Consider the following 17,392-nt stretch of genomic DNA (forward strand, 5'->3'; position numbering starts at 1 on the left):
AGGACATCAGAGCAAAGACGCAAAGGCGGCGGGGGGATAAATAGCTAATCTTAAGGGTAAGTCCTCAGCATTGATTTGATAAGCTTTGCTTGATCTTTATGGCTTACACGTCAGAGCTGACTCCGTGCACAGAGCCCGGCAAATCCAAAGCGGGCGTCTCTGCGATCTTGATGGCTTCCTTCATGGCAGCCAGCAGGCCGTTCCCTCCCTCTCCTCTCAGGGCGGGCCCGAAACACTCTGGACGACGGATGAGCAGCTTCACAACAACGCTGGAGTTCTCCTCCACACTCTCGCCTGGGGTACAAAATATAAAATCATATGAGAACAAGCAAGGAAATTATAAAACCACAGCATATTAACACTCTGCAGTTCTATTATAAACACACCACTAGGTAGACCTTGCCTTAAGGAGCTAACTGACGGTCTTTCAAATGTAGCTGGACCTTTGCTAGTTTTTTTACTTGTTTAGCAGAAAGAGAGAGTGAGAGACAGAAATTATGAGACTGGATGGTAACTGCAGCCATACCGTTGACGAAGACGGCAAACCGCAAGAAGGAAAGGTAACGCTCCCCCTCGATGGGGTTCCAGCCGATGTCTGGATAACCTTTAGCCAGGAGCATTGGACAACTCTGGAGACCACAGCCTGCTAGATAGGTGACCACCTGCAGGTACACAACATCACATATAGATCAATACTTATCCAGCTTTTAAGGTGCACTATGTAGTTTTGGGAAATAAAATTTACTCAGAAGAGAAAGATCTTTATTGATTGATTTTTTCTATGCCTAAACAAACTGAATAAAGAAACTCTCTTTATTTCTAGGACTGAATAACTGAATAAACAAACTGACTTTTAAGGACAACACAATTTCATATTGTTTCACCTTTCTAGCTTTTTTCCCTCTGAGAACAGTTATTCAGTCATGGAAAAAATAAATATTTCTGATATTGTATTATTACCTCATTAATACTGTAAATATTATAATGAGTTTGAGCTCCTTAGTGCCCCTTTAATCTTTTCATCCTATATGATTTCAAATACAACATAACGATGCGAACATCCACCACTGAGGAGAAACGCTGTATGGTAACACCCAGGCTGAGCCTCACCTTGTCCAGATCGGGTTCTTCCAGTGCCAGAGCCAGGCCGTTGTTGTCCATCACAGAGGAAGCAGCCACATCAAGAGGAGTGGATCCCCTCATGGCTGGTGAAGCTTACAATGCAAAGCACACTCATAGTCAACCACTTGCTCTATTTTATCTTATATTAGCCCATGTCTGTGTTCATGTTTCCACTAAATGTTGTACAAACAGCAGGGGGTGCTGTTTCCACCCCTTCCAAAAATATCATGGCAGCTGTTCAGGTTAATGTTAGTGTTGAAGGAAAGTTTTCTTGACCAATGAATGCTTCTACTCGTTAGGTTTCACAGGATGTATGAAGCACTTTGTATACAAACAGTGTGGTTACAGCTCGTATATGTTTTAAAGGAAGTATTAAAGTCTTTACTCTTGGGTTTCATTTTATTTTGCTTGTACTATCACATAAGTGAGCAATTTGAGAAGTGTGTGTGTGTGTGTGTGTGTGTGTGTGTGTGTGTGTGTGTGTGTGTGTGTGTGTGTGTGTGTGTGTGCGCGCATTCCTGACTGGGTGCATGTGTGTGTGCATCCAGGGGAGACAGTCTCTCACCCCAGCAGGGTGCTCTCTGAGACTGTGGCACCGCCATCTTCTAACAGAATGAGAGATGAGTCGATAGATTCTCGGCACTCAGACTCACAATTACACACACACACACACACACACACACACACACCACACACACGCACACACACGTCCTCTAAGGTGCGAGGCTAATATATGTGAGCTCAGAGGCACAGAACAAGTCCTGTGATGGCAAAAAAAACGTATCACCCATATTAATGAGAATGCCTGCAGTTTCTAAAGTTCATCTTTCATCCAACCAAGAGCTGCGTTAACATGTATGTATGGCTCTTACAGGAATATGACTCTCCATAACTGCATAGCATTTCCCTATAGTCTGTAGAGGTTGGTTTATTCTTGCTCCAGTCGTGTGGCTTTCATTCAGTAAAATACTGTTGTAGCAGAGCATCAGTAGTCACTTGGCTAACCTCAAAGTAGAATGATAGATGACAGTAGGAGTAGCAGTTAAACAGATCGGCTTTAAGTACAGGTGTGAACACCCCCAAGACTCATTGAGGATGCATTTGACGTGTTTGGGTTCTCTTCACTGGCCGATGCTCGCAGCAGACATTTGTGAAAGCATTGTATGTTTCAACTAACCACTGAACTAGTAATCACAATATCCCCAGACTCCATTAACAAATCGGGTGAACTGAGTTATTGATTGAGGAGGAACTTAATAAACTTAATAAACTTTGTAAAGCAGCTGCGGTCATTGGTGCCCTCTTGTACATTTGGCATTTAATACAATACATTGTGATGTTTCTTTTCTTGTAGGAAGTGTCAGTTTGGCAAGGCCTCGCTGTACCAGCCTGTCTGTTTTAATGTCTAGAGTGCAGAAAACAGTAAACAGTATCTAGTAAAGGCTACTTCTTTGATGCCCAGGGAAAGTCCCCAGACTCCGCTACATTTTGCAGACACAACAGCTTCACAGAGAGAGGTACCCACCCAGCCCGACGCTGCTATTCTCCAGCAGGTAGCTGAGGTGGTCGAACATGGCTTTCTGGTTCTGACGGCTGATTCGGCAAAAGTAGCACAGGAAGCGACAGCAGCTGGCCACCATCTTGGGGAAGGCAATTTCCTATGGAATGATACATAAGTAGGGTAAAACATCTTCTTTGGTTGAATTTGAAAACAATACATACAGTGTGTCGTTAAGTGACAACCACAAAAGAGAATTTTAAAAATTACAAAGCGCAAGTACACTTTGTCTTGAAATTATTTCTCAGGCAACAAACTTGTGTACTTATTAACACAAATAAAGTAGACTTTCATGTCCACACATCGCTAACAATTTGTCATAGCCCAAAGAAAACAGTAATTTGACACAGAGTGGTTTTGGAGCCGCCTTTTTCTGGGGTGCTGAGTTTATTGTAATGACTTTCTCCAGGCTCCTCACCAGTCCCCTGTTTGTCTTTGTTCCTAATTAACGTCCAAAAGGCCCGACACCTTCACACAGTCAGCCAGCCGCAATCTGCCCTTTCTGCCCTCCCTCCCAGACTCTGATGCTGTCAGCCGGAGGAGAAAGCCCACCTACTGGGACCACGTCTTCATTAATGCACGCTCACCCTGTGACCATGCTTCACACAAACACACACAAATGATAACATGCAAAAACTGGACTGAAACACAAACTTTCTCAGAGTGCTACAACACTTCTGGCGAGATGGTGTGGTGAACTCTGTTTAACAGAGATACATTAACAGGTAGAAGTTGTTAAACCTGGGACTTGTCTCCTCCGAGCACATTGACCATGACCTCCATGACAGTCTCATGCATGCCCAGTATCCTCATTAGGTTGGGGTGCTGGTAGAACACTTTGTTGTTCATGATGTCCCTTGAGAGAAAAAAAGACATTACGGATAATTAAATTCACAAAATAAACTCAAATGTGTGCCAAAACTAGCATGAAATGACATATTTAACACAAGTAGCACCCTCAACCTACCCAAGTCCATCTATCATGAGCTTCTCCTCCTCTTTCCCCATACGAACAGACAGCAGAGACCTGATCTGACCAAGGGAGGCCAGGAGGTTGATGGTGTCCTGGACCGAGGCGGCGCTGATGGTGTAAGTTTTCCTCATGGCCCGCAGCAGCTCCCCGATGCTGTCATACTGCCTCCTCAGTAGACTGAACATCTTGCGGACCAGCTCTGGGTCCTGGATGTGACACTCCTGGGCCCAGCTGACCATCGTCTGAGATATCAGCTCTTTCAGATTGGCTGAAAAGAAAGTAGGGTAAAGATAAAAATCTTTTTTATAAGCTCCTGAAAGGAACAACTCAAGTGATTTGGTTGCAATTTTACAGACTTAGTAGACATTTAAGAGCGAGATTAAGAAAATGAATGGTCAAAATCAATGCAGCAGGGGCTGCCATGTCCATGATTGATCTTGCACTACCAGTTCAACACATTAGATGTAAAATGAGTAAAAATGGCTTTTAATGTTATATATTATGGAACAGTCAACCGTTAAAAGTTATTTATTTTTATGGAAATGACCTGCCAAGCGACCAGTCACTTCACTTGTGATGAAAAAGATATCAATGCATCATTTAACATACTTAAAGCAGTCTTATAAAGTTGTTGTGGTGAATGTGTTGGCAAAGCCTTCCTTTTAGCTCTGTTTGGGTCCCCACCAACTCCTCCTCTTAATTGTAAATGCTCCACTGTGTTCACCAGCTACTCTTTAACCAAACCGATGTTTGGTGTTTGGGCAGGTGACATACAATATGTTTATCAGAAGTTTTTCATGAAGTTCGGCTCGGTTCTGCTGCTGGAAATGGTGATAGTAAATCAAAACAGTGAAGACTTGGGTAATAAATCCAAAACAATGAGCTGAAAGGCCCTTGCATAGGACACTAATTTGAACTATTGTTAATAGGGATGTAACTATATACCCAATGTTGTGACATCAGGATAAAAAAATGAATCTTCAAAACTACATGATTACCCTCACATTGTACTGGAGATTGTAATACAGAAAATAGAGCTGTGTGTTATTATAGAATTATTAATTATAAGAGGGAGTATTGCTTAAAACAATACAGGTCTTTTCTCATTTCAGTAAGATAAGATTTGATTTTTAAAATAGCAGAGAAGAAGTTGTTTCAGTTGCTGCAATGTCTTGTAATCCTTACTGCATATCATTGGTCTTAGAAAAAGAAGAAAATATAAAAATATATTGCAGCTTTCCTTTGAATAACTCTGGGTCACACGAAGACACAACATTAACCCACAGATACGACACAATGCTCTATTAGAGTTATATTTAAAGAGCCTCCACTTGACTTGGTGCTCCCATTGCACACAAAAAAAGAGATGCATTTCAAAGGCTGCATTCACAAACTAGTAATATAAATAAGACCTTGACAGAAAAAAAGACAGACGGCTTCCATCAAAGTCTTGTTACACCAAGCTATTTCCTTCTATTCTATGGGACAGGAAACAGTTTTGTGAGCTCATTCGTAAAAAAGCACATTTTCTGCATAGAGTAAAGGAAGCCCGCTTATGTAACAAATAAATTGGACAAGGTATTAAGAGTTCTGTACAGTGAAATATTTTGCTGCTGTGGTCAAATGGAGGCATTTGTTTGGACAGCTCGAACGTTGGCTACCCTTAAGGCTTCATTAAAACTGGATCAATACGGTGTGTGGGTGAGGGTGTGCATGTATATTTGTGAGTCTGTTCTTGAGGTATGAACACACAAAGGAGAGGGCGACATCAATCAAACAACTCAGAACCATAAAAGATGGAGCCATTTATACGCAATTGATTTCCTTAAAAGTATTGCAATTAAGTGATTGTTTTTAGGACCCCTGTGTCTGTGTGGTTGATTGGATCTGTTGGATTTCCAAAGACTATTTGACACCAGGCTGTCAATCACTGCAAGGGTCTGTGTGCGTGTTTTGTTTAATGGGTGGGGAGCCAGCAGAATGTCACAGTCAGCGGTAACCGATCCCGCCGCCGCCGAGAGTTGCGTGGGTGTCAGAGAAAGGGCAGAAGCACCAGCTTGCTCCAAAATGAGAAGCGACATTTCTTCCTCTCAGCCAAGATGCCTCAGAACACCTGACTCTCATTCTGTCACACTATCACACACACTAGTCCGTTCCCTCTGTCTGTGTAGCTCCCGCACACCCACCCCCCTCACTTTTTTCCGTTACGGTGATGAAAGTCTGTGTTTTTTTTAATGGCGTGAGGGTTCACACGCCATCCCCGTGCGCTCATACACACACATTTCTTCTGGGCAAGTCATCATGTCTGAGCATTAAATGCTGCTACAGGATGAACCATTCATCAGAGGAGGAAAACGACTTCGGCGCTCCTTTTACTTCATTCCCATGAAATAATGGCTAAGACGACGGCGCCTATTGTATCTTCAGGGTCTTACTGAGCAAGATGATGTGACGGGGGGAAAAGTTATAGCTTGAGTAACAGCACAGAATATATCATGCCATCTTCACTCTGACCATTTTCCTGGCAAGACCTCCTCTTACACAATATTTTACTTTGGGTTTTCAAAATATACACCAACTGCTGCATACACTTCTCACATACGATACATCAAATTTCAAACTATAGATACTATCAGCAACATACACAAGTTTAACAAGCTAATTAACGGCATGGCTGTAGGGATGGCAATGTAAGTTGGTCCACTTGGTCCAGCCTGAAATATCTCAATAACTATTTGGTGGATTGCAAAGTAATTTTGTACAGACATTCATGGTCCCCAGAGGATGAATGCTACTGACTGGTGATTTTCATGTAGTACCTCTAGCAAAGTTGTAGTTTTAAGTGAAATGTCTCAACAACTATAGGCCATGATACTTGGTATAGGCATTCATGTTCCCCAGAGGATTAACTGTTATAATGCACATGCAATGCAGCATGCTAGTATGCTGACGTTAGCATTTAACATGTGAGTAAAGCTGGTTTGTTGGTAGAATCTTAGTCTTGTTGTACATCGTGTTATTCACTGCTGCATTAGTGTCCACATAGACACCAGTACTACTTGGATAGGTTTAGGAAACGATCATGATGTAGGTGCAAATAGCATTGTTTGCTACAGACACCTGTGTGCTAATAGCATCTGCTTTCATCACATAGCCAGACACTGGGTCTTTATCTACTATGCAAAAGCCACTGACAGGAAAAAATGTAAACCTTCCCCACTAAGAAAAGACAAATGTGGCTTCTAAGTCAAGCTTTAACACTTACTGCCAACATGCATTGTACATAATCACAAAGAAAAACATTTTTAGCAGATAAGAGAATTTGCCTGAAGAGGTTCTACATAATTCCACTTCCTTTCCTCCCTTTCTGACGCCTCCAGCTGTTACAGAAGTAGACGCTCCTGAACTGCAGCTGCCACCACAAACCAGCCATCTAATCAATCACTCCTTCCACAACACCCTGCAGAGACCACGACCAACACCACCACCCAAAGCACTCTTTTAAGGGGAAAATACACACTCTTCTATTTTCATCCTGCATGGCTCCTCGGAGATCAATGTGGTGGTCTTATACGCTCCACTTCAGGGTCACACCAAATCCCAGTGGAGAGATTGGCTTTCAGCGTCTGCAGTCAGCAACACATATTTCAGCCCAAATTTATCCATGTGCAATTTGGCCACTTCTCGTTGCCAGCATTGCTTTCAAGAATAGATGGGGCCGGTATGGCGATGGCCAGATTCTCAGAGGGGTTTTTCAGAAGCAGTAAAAATACCGTGCTTCACATTAGTTAGTCCCTATCTGTGCAATTAAAGGCAGAGACACGTGTCCTGTTTTATTGCTAGAACAGGGTAATTCTCAAGAAAGGTCATGAATAAGAGAAAAAGTTGCTTCCATAAATGGAGACATTCACCGATAAATAAAACTCGAATATTAAACAGTGAGCTGCAGTTTCAAATAACACCGCTTTCCACATTGAAGGCCAACAGAACAAAGTAGAATGTATTTTCTCCAAGGTAAGTAATAATTTGCAATCAGCGACTTGATTGGTGGTCCCTTGCACAGAGCGGTACTTGAGATCGAAAATTAGATACAACTTGTTCTGTATTTATACTGCTGTGGCTTACCGGTTATTGAGTGCTGTGATTGAAATGGTTTTTGTTCCTGTGTCCGTGCACATACGTATATGTCTACGGGTTTAATCAGGTGAAGGATTTGGTTTTATCGCTGATGTGTTTTCTCTCATCTCTCCTCGCTCGCCTCCCCGAGCGGCTGACGGAAGATGCTCTTCACTCTGGAGTCTCTCCTCCCGCACCCGGCTCCATATTACCATAATGAAATTGAAAAGAAATTGAAATGGAAATGACTGCCACCCTGTGACTCAGTCCACATGACACTGGCAGATGGATAGAAAGCGAGGGTGAGGGTGCTAGAGCTGCAATACAGAAGCTCCTGCTTTTAATGTTCTCCCCTCCTTCTAAGCGAGGGGCACGGACAGAGGGCTCGTACAATAAGAGGTGAAAGGGACCATAAACAAGCAGAATGTAGAGGGGCGTAAATGGATAACGGGTGTGAGAGCTTCTGCTTTTACGGGAAGGTGACAAATGTTGTAGGATCAGTATAGAGAGAGAATAAATCAACTTCAGCTTGCTTGAGAATACCTTTGTTCTTTATGGACATTTAATACATAAACAGTTTGCCAATCAGAAAACTTTAATTTACCAATCTTGTACTATTTGAGTGTGTTGCTATGGTTACAATGACATGATCAGATTCAAAATTGAATGTGAGCCAATGCTCGGAAATAAGTTTTATCGTCCAGACCCAGGCATCACTGCTACAGCAGGTATATTACAGCAGGGCAAATGTAGTTTACTGATACTATAAAAAAAGTGATATCCTCACATGGTGCAGCTTGCTCCTTCTCTGTGGGCTCCTCAGCTTTGTGAGACTGCCCCTTGATCTTGTTCACCAGCATCAGCAGGCGCCCTTTGATAGATGTATCTTGATCGTCTTCGTCTTCCTCCATAGGGATTCCTGCACGGCACAAACAGATAAACATCCCTATGTGCACAGAGAGCAAAGCATATTAAGGCAATATCTCAGCCAAGCGTGACTTCCTGTGGGGTTAGCACACATGTCCTGCGTATAATGCGTGAAGCGGGATGTACAGAATGTCATATTTCTTTGCAATTTCAAGTCGATTTTTTTATTGCTCTCTGTATGGAGGGTGCCACGGCAGGTCGGCGCCGCGTGGCACGGCTGAGACTGCCATTAGGTCGGTTGTGCCACAGATGGTTGGGCAATTCAATTATTTATCAAAACATCGAGATGTCAGTGCAATCTGAGAGGCACTGAACCTTTACTCCGCTGCTGAGAGACAGAGACAGATGCAGAGAGGGAAAAAGAAAGCATTTGTGGGAGAAAAAGTACTGGTACGATTCAGCTGATGTTGACACAATGGCAGCTCAAGAAAGGGATGACAAAGACTGTCTATGTTTTCTGGATATTACATTACATTTTCTCTATTTTCAATCCATGCTGCCTTATTTTGTAATCTATCAGAGCAATTTAATATAATTGTATCAAGTTTAAAACAATAATGAAACCAACAAGCAGCTCGATAAGAGCTACATCTCACCACAGTGGAGTTGCAGCTGGTTGTGAAAATCATACAGTTCCTCCTGGATGTCTGTCGGACATGGACAGTCCTCGCCCATACTGAAGGTCAACAGCATGTTGATCTAAAATGGAAACACAAACGCAGATACTTAAATACATAAACGACGTCCGGTTAATTCTCCCATTCTGTAGTTTCAAAAGCAATTTGACCATAATTTGATCACATTGCAGGATTCACAGGAGGAAAAAAAAACAACCTAAGTGGCTAATTCTCGCTCTGCACTCACTGAAGGACACCATGACAAGTCATTAAAGTGGCTGTGAAGCACTGGACTCCGTCTCCAGCTGTGACCCTGATGGGATGCTGTATATATATGTGTGTGTGTGTGTGTGTGTGTGTGTGTGTGTGTGTGTGTGTGTGTGTGTGTGTGTGTGTGAGTGTGAGTGTGTGTGTACTCTCACTGGAGCAATGACACCACAGAGAAGAAGGATGAGTTCGCCTTGAGGCTTTGTTGTGTGCTTTAAGAGACATTTGGAGCAAGGACCGGCTCTTATTCACTGGGAACAAAAATTAGCAAATTCAAAGATACAAAAACTAAAGAGGGAATCTGAGGGTGAGGAGAGTTATTACGTGTCATCATGTATGTTACGTTATATAACATCTCTCCCTGAATTATCTAGTTACATGCATCATTTGAAGCAGGGAGCCCGCAGGCTTTTCTCTGTGGTCAGATATTATAGATTCATGTTTCCCTTTCTTGTAAGATTAATCAGATCTAACTGATGCACAGTTCCTGGCATGTCCCCCTCTGTGGCTGATTTGCACCTTTATGTCACATAAGCATCACTAAGGTCACATGGCAGACATGTGAGAGCTGTCAGGATCACATGAACAGAAGTGCGGATTGTTGAGATATTGCCGGGGGAAAAGATGTCACCGCTGCACTCGAAGTAGGTGTTAGCATAGATCAGCCGTTACCAGAATTTTTAAACCACAGCATTGCTTCATGGTGATTTTTTTTCAAATGGCACGTCTCCTTGTGCAGCCCATCCACTAGACTTGACCAGACTTATTCTCAATCAAAGGAGAGTCAGTTTTATGACTGCAAACAAACAAACAAACAATGAGTAAAAATTGAAGGCCATGCACACCTCAGGTACACCTGAGGTGTGCCTCAGGAGAGTGTGCAAGGGTATTCCTCACTCTCCAGTTATCTTTGTTACACCTGCCACCTGCTAACATTAGATCTGAGTAGCAACCAGAGTAAGTGAAAGCACCTCTGCAGGTGTGTAGGGCCTTTAAATATACCAGTCAGCACAACATTTAAAGGACTAACAGGTGACGCGAATAACCTTGCCTTAATTCTTCACTTACTGTATATTTCATATAATTTTCTTAGATATTTCTTGGCAGGGTGCACTGTCCTGCTGGGTGGAGGCACTGCCAATTTGGGAGTGCAGTTGCCATGAAAGGCTGTACTTGGGTGGTGCATGTCAGGTGGCATCCACATGAATGCAAGGACCCAAAGTTTCCCAGCAGAACATTGCATTGTAGTGAGATGACGATATTCACTTTCCAAATATATAAATAAATAAATTTAATTTTAAAAGATAAAATCAGCTTTAATTTTAAGTATGAAACGGCAAACACACATTTGTCATCATGCTTTGATTTGTGTTGCCAACATGGAGATTTTAAATATTTTTGGTTTATTTTGGTTTATATATATATATATATATATATAGTGATATATAAATAATATTATTATGTTCAAACATATCAAAATAAAATAAATATGTATATATATATATATATATATATATATATATATATATATATATATATATATATATATATATATATATATGTATAACAAAAATGTATTGTGACATATGTAACATAGTTTTTTTTTTATATGTGATGTGTTTTGATTCTGACCGCCTCTACTTCCTTCCTATGGCTCCATCTCACCTGCTCTTGAGGGGGCGATCTGAACTCTTTGGTCTTCTTCGCAGTGACGGCGGCGGACATGTTGAGGGCCAGCATCAGCTCGTTGTAGCGGAACTTCTGGTTGAACTGCAGCTTGGAGACGAAGTTGTCAGAGAAGGACACGATGGCTTCGATGCGGTGCTTCAGCTCGCAGTCGCAGAAGTAGTGAAGCAGCTCGCACATCTGGGGAGCAGACACGGGGAGGAGACGACAACAACAAAGCGTTACATCACTGCCGCACACCTAGACGCAGCTGTTAGGAGCGAGCCTGTTAGGAATACATACAAACCGCCTTATGGCCTGCATATAATCCAACTTATTAAAGAGACATTTCTACCCACGAGATCATTTGTTCAATACGAGACAGAGCCATTTCATGTTTGACTGACTTCTGAATGGGTCTATAACAATGGAGCAGTTATGGAGCATGTGATTGAGAGCACAGCTGTGTTAGTCTTTAGGAGTGAATTGGCACTTGTAGATGAAGATGTTCATTGATTTTACATGTTTTGCTGAATTACCTTCAGTGGTTTACAAACATATAAGATGATGACACATCTGTTCACATGTGCTCATCTGTTACCTGTCGTTTGACGGGCTCGGGCAGCCTCGTCTCCAGGAGTCCTTTCAGTGGCTGTTTGGCGTCTTTGGCTGCCTCCTCCTCTCCAGCCTCTACCGCCTTCTCCTCCGCCCCCGTCAGTCCTTCTTTGTCTGTGGCCCCCGTGGCTCCATCCTCACGTGTCTCTCTGAAAACATTTGGGTCAATGAGCAGTAGGATCTGATGAACGTCCTCGCTCCCTAGCACACCCATAGTCAGCAAGGTGCTAATGAGTTTCAGGATTGGCACAAACTGGTACTCCACACCTCCTCCTACGGGATCTCGGATGTGGTGCCCGCCTCCCTGAACAGCCTCCGTCAACATTGTAATAGCTTTCTCCTTCAGTGCATCCAGTGGGATTTGGGGACTGTATAGATGTTGTCCCCCTTTAGTGCTGATGAAACAGGGTGGAGCAAAGTTGAGGCGGGGTTTGAGCGAGGTGCTAAGCCCCACCCCTGGTGGGAGGTGCTTTTTGGAAGCATCAGAGAAGAGGCGGATGGAACGTGTCTCGGCTGTGACGGGGATGATGAACTCGTCCTTCATCATGAGTCGCGCCTCTTTGGCTGTCTCTAGATGGGTGCTGATGAGGACATTGTAGAATCCCTCGCGTAACATGCCTGAAAGGTACTGATTGTCGATGGTGTATAAGAGCTGCGATTGGTCCAGGTGGCTGCAGAGGGCATGGGCCACGCGGGTGTTGCCTAGAGCGCAGAGGGCACAGTAGAGCTTCAGGGTGTGGTAGTGGAATATCCTCAAGTCCTCCTGCTCAGACAGCTCCATGATGTCAATACACCTTCGAAACGAAGAGAAAGAGGATTAGCTAAATCTATTTAGCAGTCTGACAGGTGGTATTTACCACACAGGATAACAAAATCGGGGTGGTTAGAAGTTCCCTGTTGAGTTTCTGACCTTGAGTATTGCTCTAGAGTTTCAGTGTAGAATTTAAAACACTTTAAAAACAATGGCAAGTCAAAATTGAACATTCAGTTAATTTTGCACCCTGGACACATCTTATAAGCAATTGTAAGACGTCTTCTGTACCTGTTCTCCTCAGGAATATGTACAGCCAGCATCTGCAGGGGCTCCACACACTGCACCACCCAGCCGTGTCTCTCATTGACCCTGGCCGTTTCCACCTTGAGAAAGGTGTTAGGCATGCGGCTCCACAGAACGGCACTGATGGTCTGGACGTCTAGACGGGGTGGACACTGGGGCACCGGGTTCTTGTGTTCACTCTTAAAGATGGCTGACGACAGAGGCATGGCGTTCTGGACAGGGCAACCAGACATGGATGGAGTGATTTAATGAGTATCACATGTTTTCATCTCCAAACCTGCATTTAAAATGCCAGTAAGACACCCTACTTCCTGCTCTGGTGCAGAAAGTCATTTTGAACTGCGTGTACAAATGACGCTGTCATTCTTCTAAAGAAGAAGACAGTCACAATCTGTCTGAGAGTTATTTATCATGCTTATGGTGTCAGTGCTACCTTTCTTGCTTAGTCACACAGTCTCTGACAAGCACCCATCTTTTTGGTTAAGCTCTTAGTATCACTGGTGCATGCATTAGCGTGATAAAATATTACTCTCATGGACCTAGCTAGAGGGACTGCTGCATAATCTTGTGTGTGGGCTGCATCACTGAGCTCAGTGTGAGGTTCAATAAGTAGAAATTGCAGCTCCAAAACCATCACTGTGTGTGTTTCTAGGATTTCTGCTACTGTCTTGTACATTGTCATGGTATTACAGCCATCAAACACCAAGCAAGGTTGTTGTAATGGAACAAACAGGGGACTCTACCTTTATTTTAGCCAGCTCGAACTGGAAGAGGTTAGGACTGGTGGGTCGTACAAACACGGCAGGGAAGAGCTTGGTGTTTGGTTCCACCTGCAGCAGAGAAAGGAGCAGCGAGTTAATAACAGGTCCAAACAGGAAGTAAACATCAAAGGCTTGAGGAGCAGCGAGAGAGCATGACTTGCGGAAAGCAGCTTAATGACGCATCATGAAACTCCACTACTTAAGTGTGCGCATGTGCGTGTGTGCATGATCATCCGAGAGTGTCGGCTGGTGGGATGACTCAGCGCCCGGGTGATGCTTCACAGAGTTTCAGTGAGGGAGAACATAAGAAGATTAAACCCTTCGAAAAGTTCTTTAAGATTAAGTTCTTCTGAACAGGCGAAGTCTAAGTCTGAAATTCAACAATGCTGACGTCACTGCGCTTTCAGTGAAATATGCAAAGAGAGAAGACGAGTAACTCTCAAGGTCAACAGGATAAACTGCAGACCGATGGGGAGAAGAGTGGACGGACAGTTAGACAGGTAATGGCTTACAGGTGGATCGATGCATTATTGAATAAATGGCAGAGGGTACAAATGAATGGTCAACAGGCAAAATCACAAAAAGTAATAACCTTGAATGTAACTCAATGTCCTTACAAAGTTTGAAAACACTCCAAAACAAGTTCAAGTTTCATACAGAACACGGTTATTCACTTCACTGTATCTACAACAGGACTTCATGTCTTGAAAATAGTCAGAAATAGTCCGACTTTCTCTGGTTAAGAAGTACTTCACCACAGGAAAGATGGGCCATCTATGCAGTAGAAAGACACAAATATTTTTTTTTAAGGCTAGGAGTCCTTTTTGAAATATTAAACAGTAAGATGGTCAGCTGGTAACAAACAATATTTTATTACAGCTAAACAGTACACTGAAACATGTTTCTGGCAAACTCTGCCTTGTTTTGCAGTTTGAGTTTGAGTTTTTCAAGCAATCCATTTTCACAGTAAAGAAACAATATGGCAGCGTCTTCTGCACTACATACTAAAATATGTCCCTGAAAACATTTTAGGTGAGAAACAGCTAGTGTAGTAGCAGAATCTTGGTTTATAGTTCATCAGCACTGCCTAGTTTAGACTGTTTGATCGGAGTTTGGTGAGATGCCCCTCACTCAATCCGCCAGATGACATGTTTTTGCGCCTCTAAGTGAATCCAAAATGGAGAGAAGTTTAACATTGTTCATTTGCACTTACTACCAACATTGTAGCAATACTTTGCAATCTGCAAAGTTTCCGTTTCAGTACCTGGTAGGATGTGGATATCTCCTTGCCATTGACGGTGAATGTCACCAGGCCGGTGGCCAGGTCTATCAGACAGCCGATCTCCAGGTCCACGTTGCTGCGACTCGACGTGTGAGCAGCATTCGTCACATCACCACCCCACACCATGTAGCAGTTACTCCTCTTCACGCTATCAGAGTAAGAAAATCAGTCATTCATCTTGTCTTGACTTAGAATTTGGTTGAAAAAAACTTGAACCCCTCATTGGTACTTTTGGTTTTTGTATTTCTCTTTGGTTTTTTTTAGGATCTGCTCTTGCCTGTTTTTGTTAGTTTTGTTGTGTGCTTTTTGGACTTTCTATTTTGAACATCAGCTTATTAAAGCTCACTTTTTGTTTTTTAACCTGCCTGCATTTGGGTCCTGACTTTATTTTGCAAACTGTGACTTTGCAAACACATTATAACGTAGCTGTAAGCATTTAAACAAAAGACATTTTTGAGTGTTAATTGCACAATAACTTCCCCCATGAAGATTAGTGTAATTCATTATCTGTTTATACAGCATCCTCCAATTATCGGTGCCCACAGGAGGAGTTATAGTTGTTGACAAAAACACGAACAGGCACTTTAATCTGCCTAAACAACATCATAATGTGTCCTAAACCATTTAGTGCTTGGACGGTTGCACAAGGAAATGGGGTTTTCACTCCTCACCTCTCATGGACTCGGCCTCGCTCGTCACCCAGGGTTACGGTGACTGTTCGGTTTTTACTGAGGTTGAAGTTATTGCTATAGTAATGGTAGTCAGGGGTAACCCATCCAACCCACACGCCAGCAGGGTCCTGACCGGCAAAGACTCTCACCGAGTGGTAGTACTGCAAGGACACATGAAAGAGTTAGCCAACGCTGCAGGTGCTGCAAGCAAATGGTTAAAAAAAAAAGTTGTTCAGTACCGTAGTGATGCTGCTGTAGTCCACTCGTCTGCTTTCGTCACTGTGCCTCACGGATCTCAACGGATATCTGTCAGAAATCACATTTGACAACTTTTCATTGAGTGCAAACCATGTGAGGGAAAGTTCTGACAGAGACTAAATCTGCATTTTAATTACATTTTTGTGAGTTTTGTGAGAACATAATAATGTCTCAGTTAGCTAGTTAGCTAGTTATATCTATTTATTCTATCTTCTACTTTTTTTCAGTTAACTAAAATGTTTTTTCCACATCTTATTTTGGTAACCTTGCTAGCAATACGCTTTAAATTTCATGATTCTCAGGAGCTGAGTACCTGTGCTTGACTTTAAGGGTGTCTTCCTCGTGGACTCCGTTCATGTCTACAACCGGACAGGATTTGAAGATGGAGTGGAACTCTACAGGCATGCTGAGGCGACAAAACACCATGTCAGCATTACTGTTCTGGGTGCCGAACGTCTTGTGGGTGACTTTAAGACATGGAGGACTGTCGATAGTGCCGTCAATCCTGGTGACCTGCAGATGAAAAATAAAGCTTTTGCATTCATCCAATCATAACTTCTCTGATTTTATAACAACAAATATGTAACTCGTTTCATTCGTACTGCGATGTGGTTGTGGTCCTTTGGCACATTGACAAAAGTAGGCAGACGCTTGCTGAACCACATGGTGACCTCTCGGTTCATGTTGACGGCAAAGGGCTCGAATCCTTCCTGAAGGCCGCACATGGTGTAGTACTTGAAGGTGCTGGCGTCTTTTCCCAGATTCATGCGACCCACCTGGGCCAGACCGAGACTACACACTGGAATAAAACCTGAAGGACAGCCGGAGGAAGTGGGGGAGGGAGAGGGAAGAGAAGCAGAGAGAGGAGACAATATGAAAGCCTCTAAGAACACACACACACAGCAGGAGGGGGAGCGAAAATCAATCCAGCTTTTTCAAAAAGGCAATTTACAAGTGTCACATTAAATAAGGGTGATTCCGTTACAGGGAGCCACTTATTTTTCGCTTATATCCCCAGTGTGGTCTTTCTAGCGTAATGCTCCTTGCTCTGCATGTGAAGTCTTTATCAAAAAGATGACCAACAAGTATTTCTACAATCACTTTATCAGTCCAACGCTCCCTGACCTTCTACAACAAGCTCTGTAATGAGACATTTTCTCACCGTCCTCAGTTTCAAAGTCGGTGAAGCAGAGTTCTGAACCCTTGGTGGTGATGAGGATCTCTCCATTGAGGGTGAAGATCATGGACTTGTCCTCCATGTTGATCATGCAGCCCACCACGTCCCCGGCGTGCCAGCAACGCCCGAACAAACGGCTGCCCATGTTCAAACAGTGACCCTGTACACAGTACATTTAAAGCATATACCTCAACAGTTAGGAGTAGAATGTAGCTTATCTATAGAGCTGTAACGATTAGTAGATTTAAAAGAATATTAATTGCTAATCCATTAATCGTTTCCATCATTTTTCAAGCAAACATGTCAAACGTTTGCTGGCTCCAGCG

At 43.0% G+C, this 17,392-nt stretch overlaps 1 protein-coding gene across 1 annotated transcript in view; it reads right to left on the reverse strand.

Moving 5' to 3' along the window:
• Positions 1-17,392, reverse strand: part of LOC141010711 (ryanodine receptor 3-like) — a 112,159-nt gene that overhangs the window by 36,499 nt on the left and 58,268 nt on the right. Inside the window, exons 31-48 of the mRNA XM_073483798.1 lie at positions 17,052-17,226; positions 16,492-16,700; positions 16,203-16,402; positions 15,871-15,937; positions 15,632-15,792; positions 14,943-15,108; positions 13,661-13,747; positions 12,903-13,129; positions 11,847-12,654; positions 11,246-11,446; positions 9,293-9,395; positions 8,557-8,688; positions 3,648-3,921; positions 3,422-3,536; positions 2,648-2,780; positions 1,111-1,214; positions 527-662; positions 108-294 (exon numbers count right to left, since the gene is read on the reverse strand). Coding sequence (XP_073339899.1) covers positions 108-294; positions 527-662; positions 1,111-1,214; positions 2,648-2,780; positions 3,422-3,536; positions 3,648-3,921; positions 8,557-8,688; positions 9,293-9,395; positions 11,246-11,446; positions 11,847-12,654; positions 12,903-13,129; positions 13,661-13,747; positions 14,943-15,108; positions 15,632-15,792; positions 15,871-15,937; positions 16,203-16,402; positions 16,492-16,700; positions 17,052-17,226 — 3,485 coding nt within the window. The remainder of the gene's footprint in view (positions 1-107; positions 295-526; positions 663-1,110; positions 1,215-2,647; positions 2,781-3,421; positions 3,537-3,647; positions 3,922-8,556; positions 8,689-9,292; positions 9,396-11,245; positions 11,447-11,846; positions 12,655-12,902; positions 13,130-13,660; positions 13,748-14,942; positions 15,109-15,631; positions 15,793-15,870; positions 15,938-16,202; positions 16,403-16,491; positions 16,701-17,051; positions 17,227-17,392) is intronic.

Source organism: Pagrus major, chromosome 16 (genome assembly GCF_040436345.1).
Source record: "Pagrus major chromosome 16, Pma_NU_1.0".
Lineage (NCBI taxonomy): Eukaryota > Metazoa > Chordata > Actinopteri > Spariformes > Sparidae > Pagrus > Pagrus major.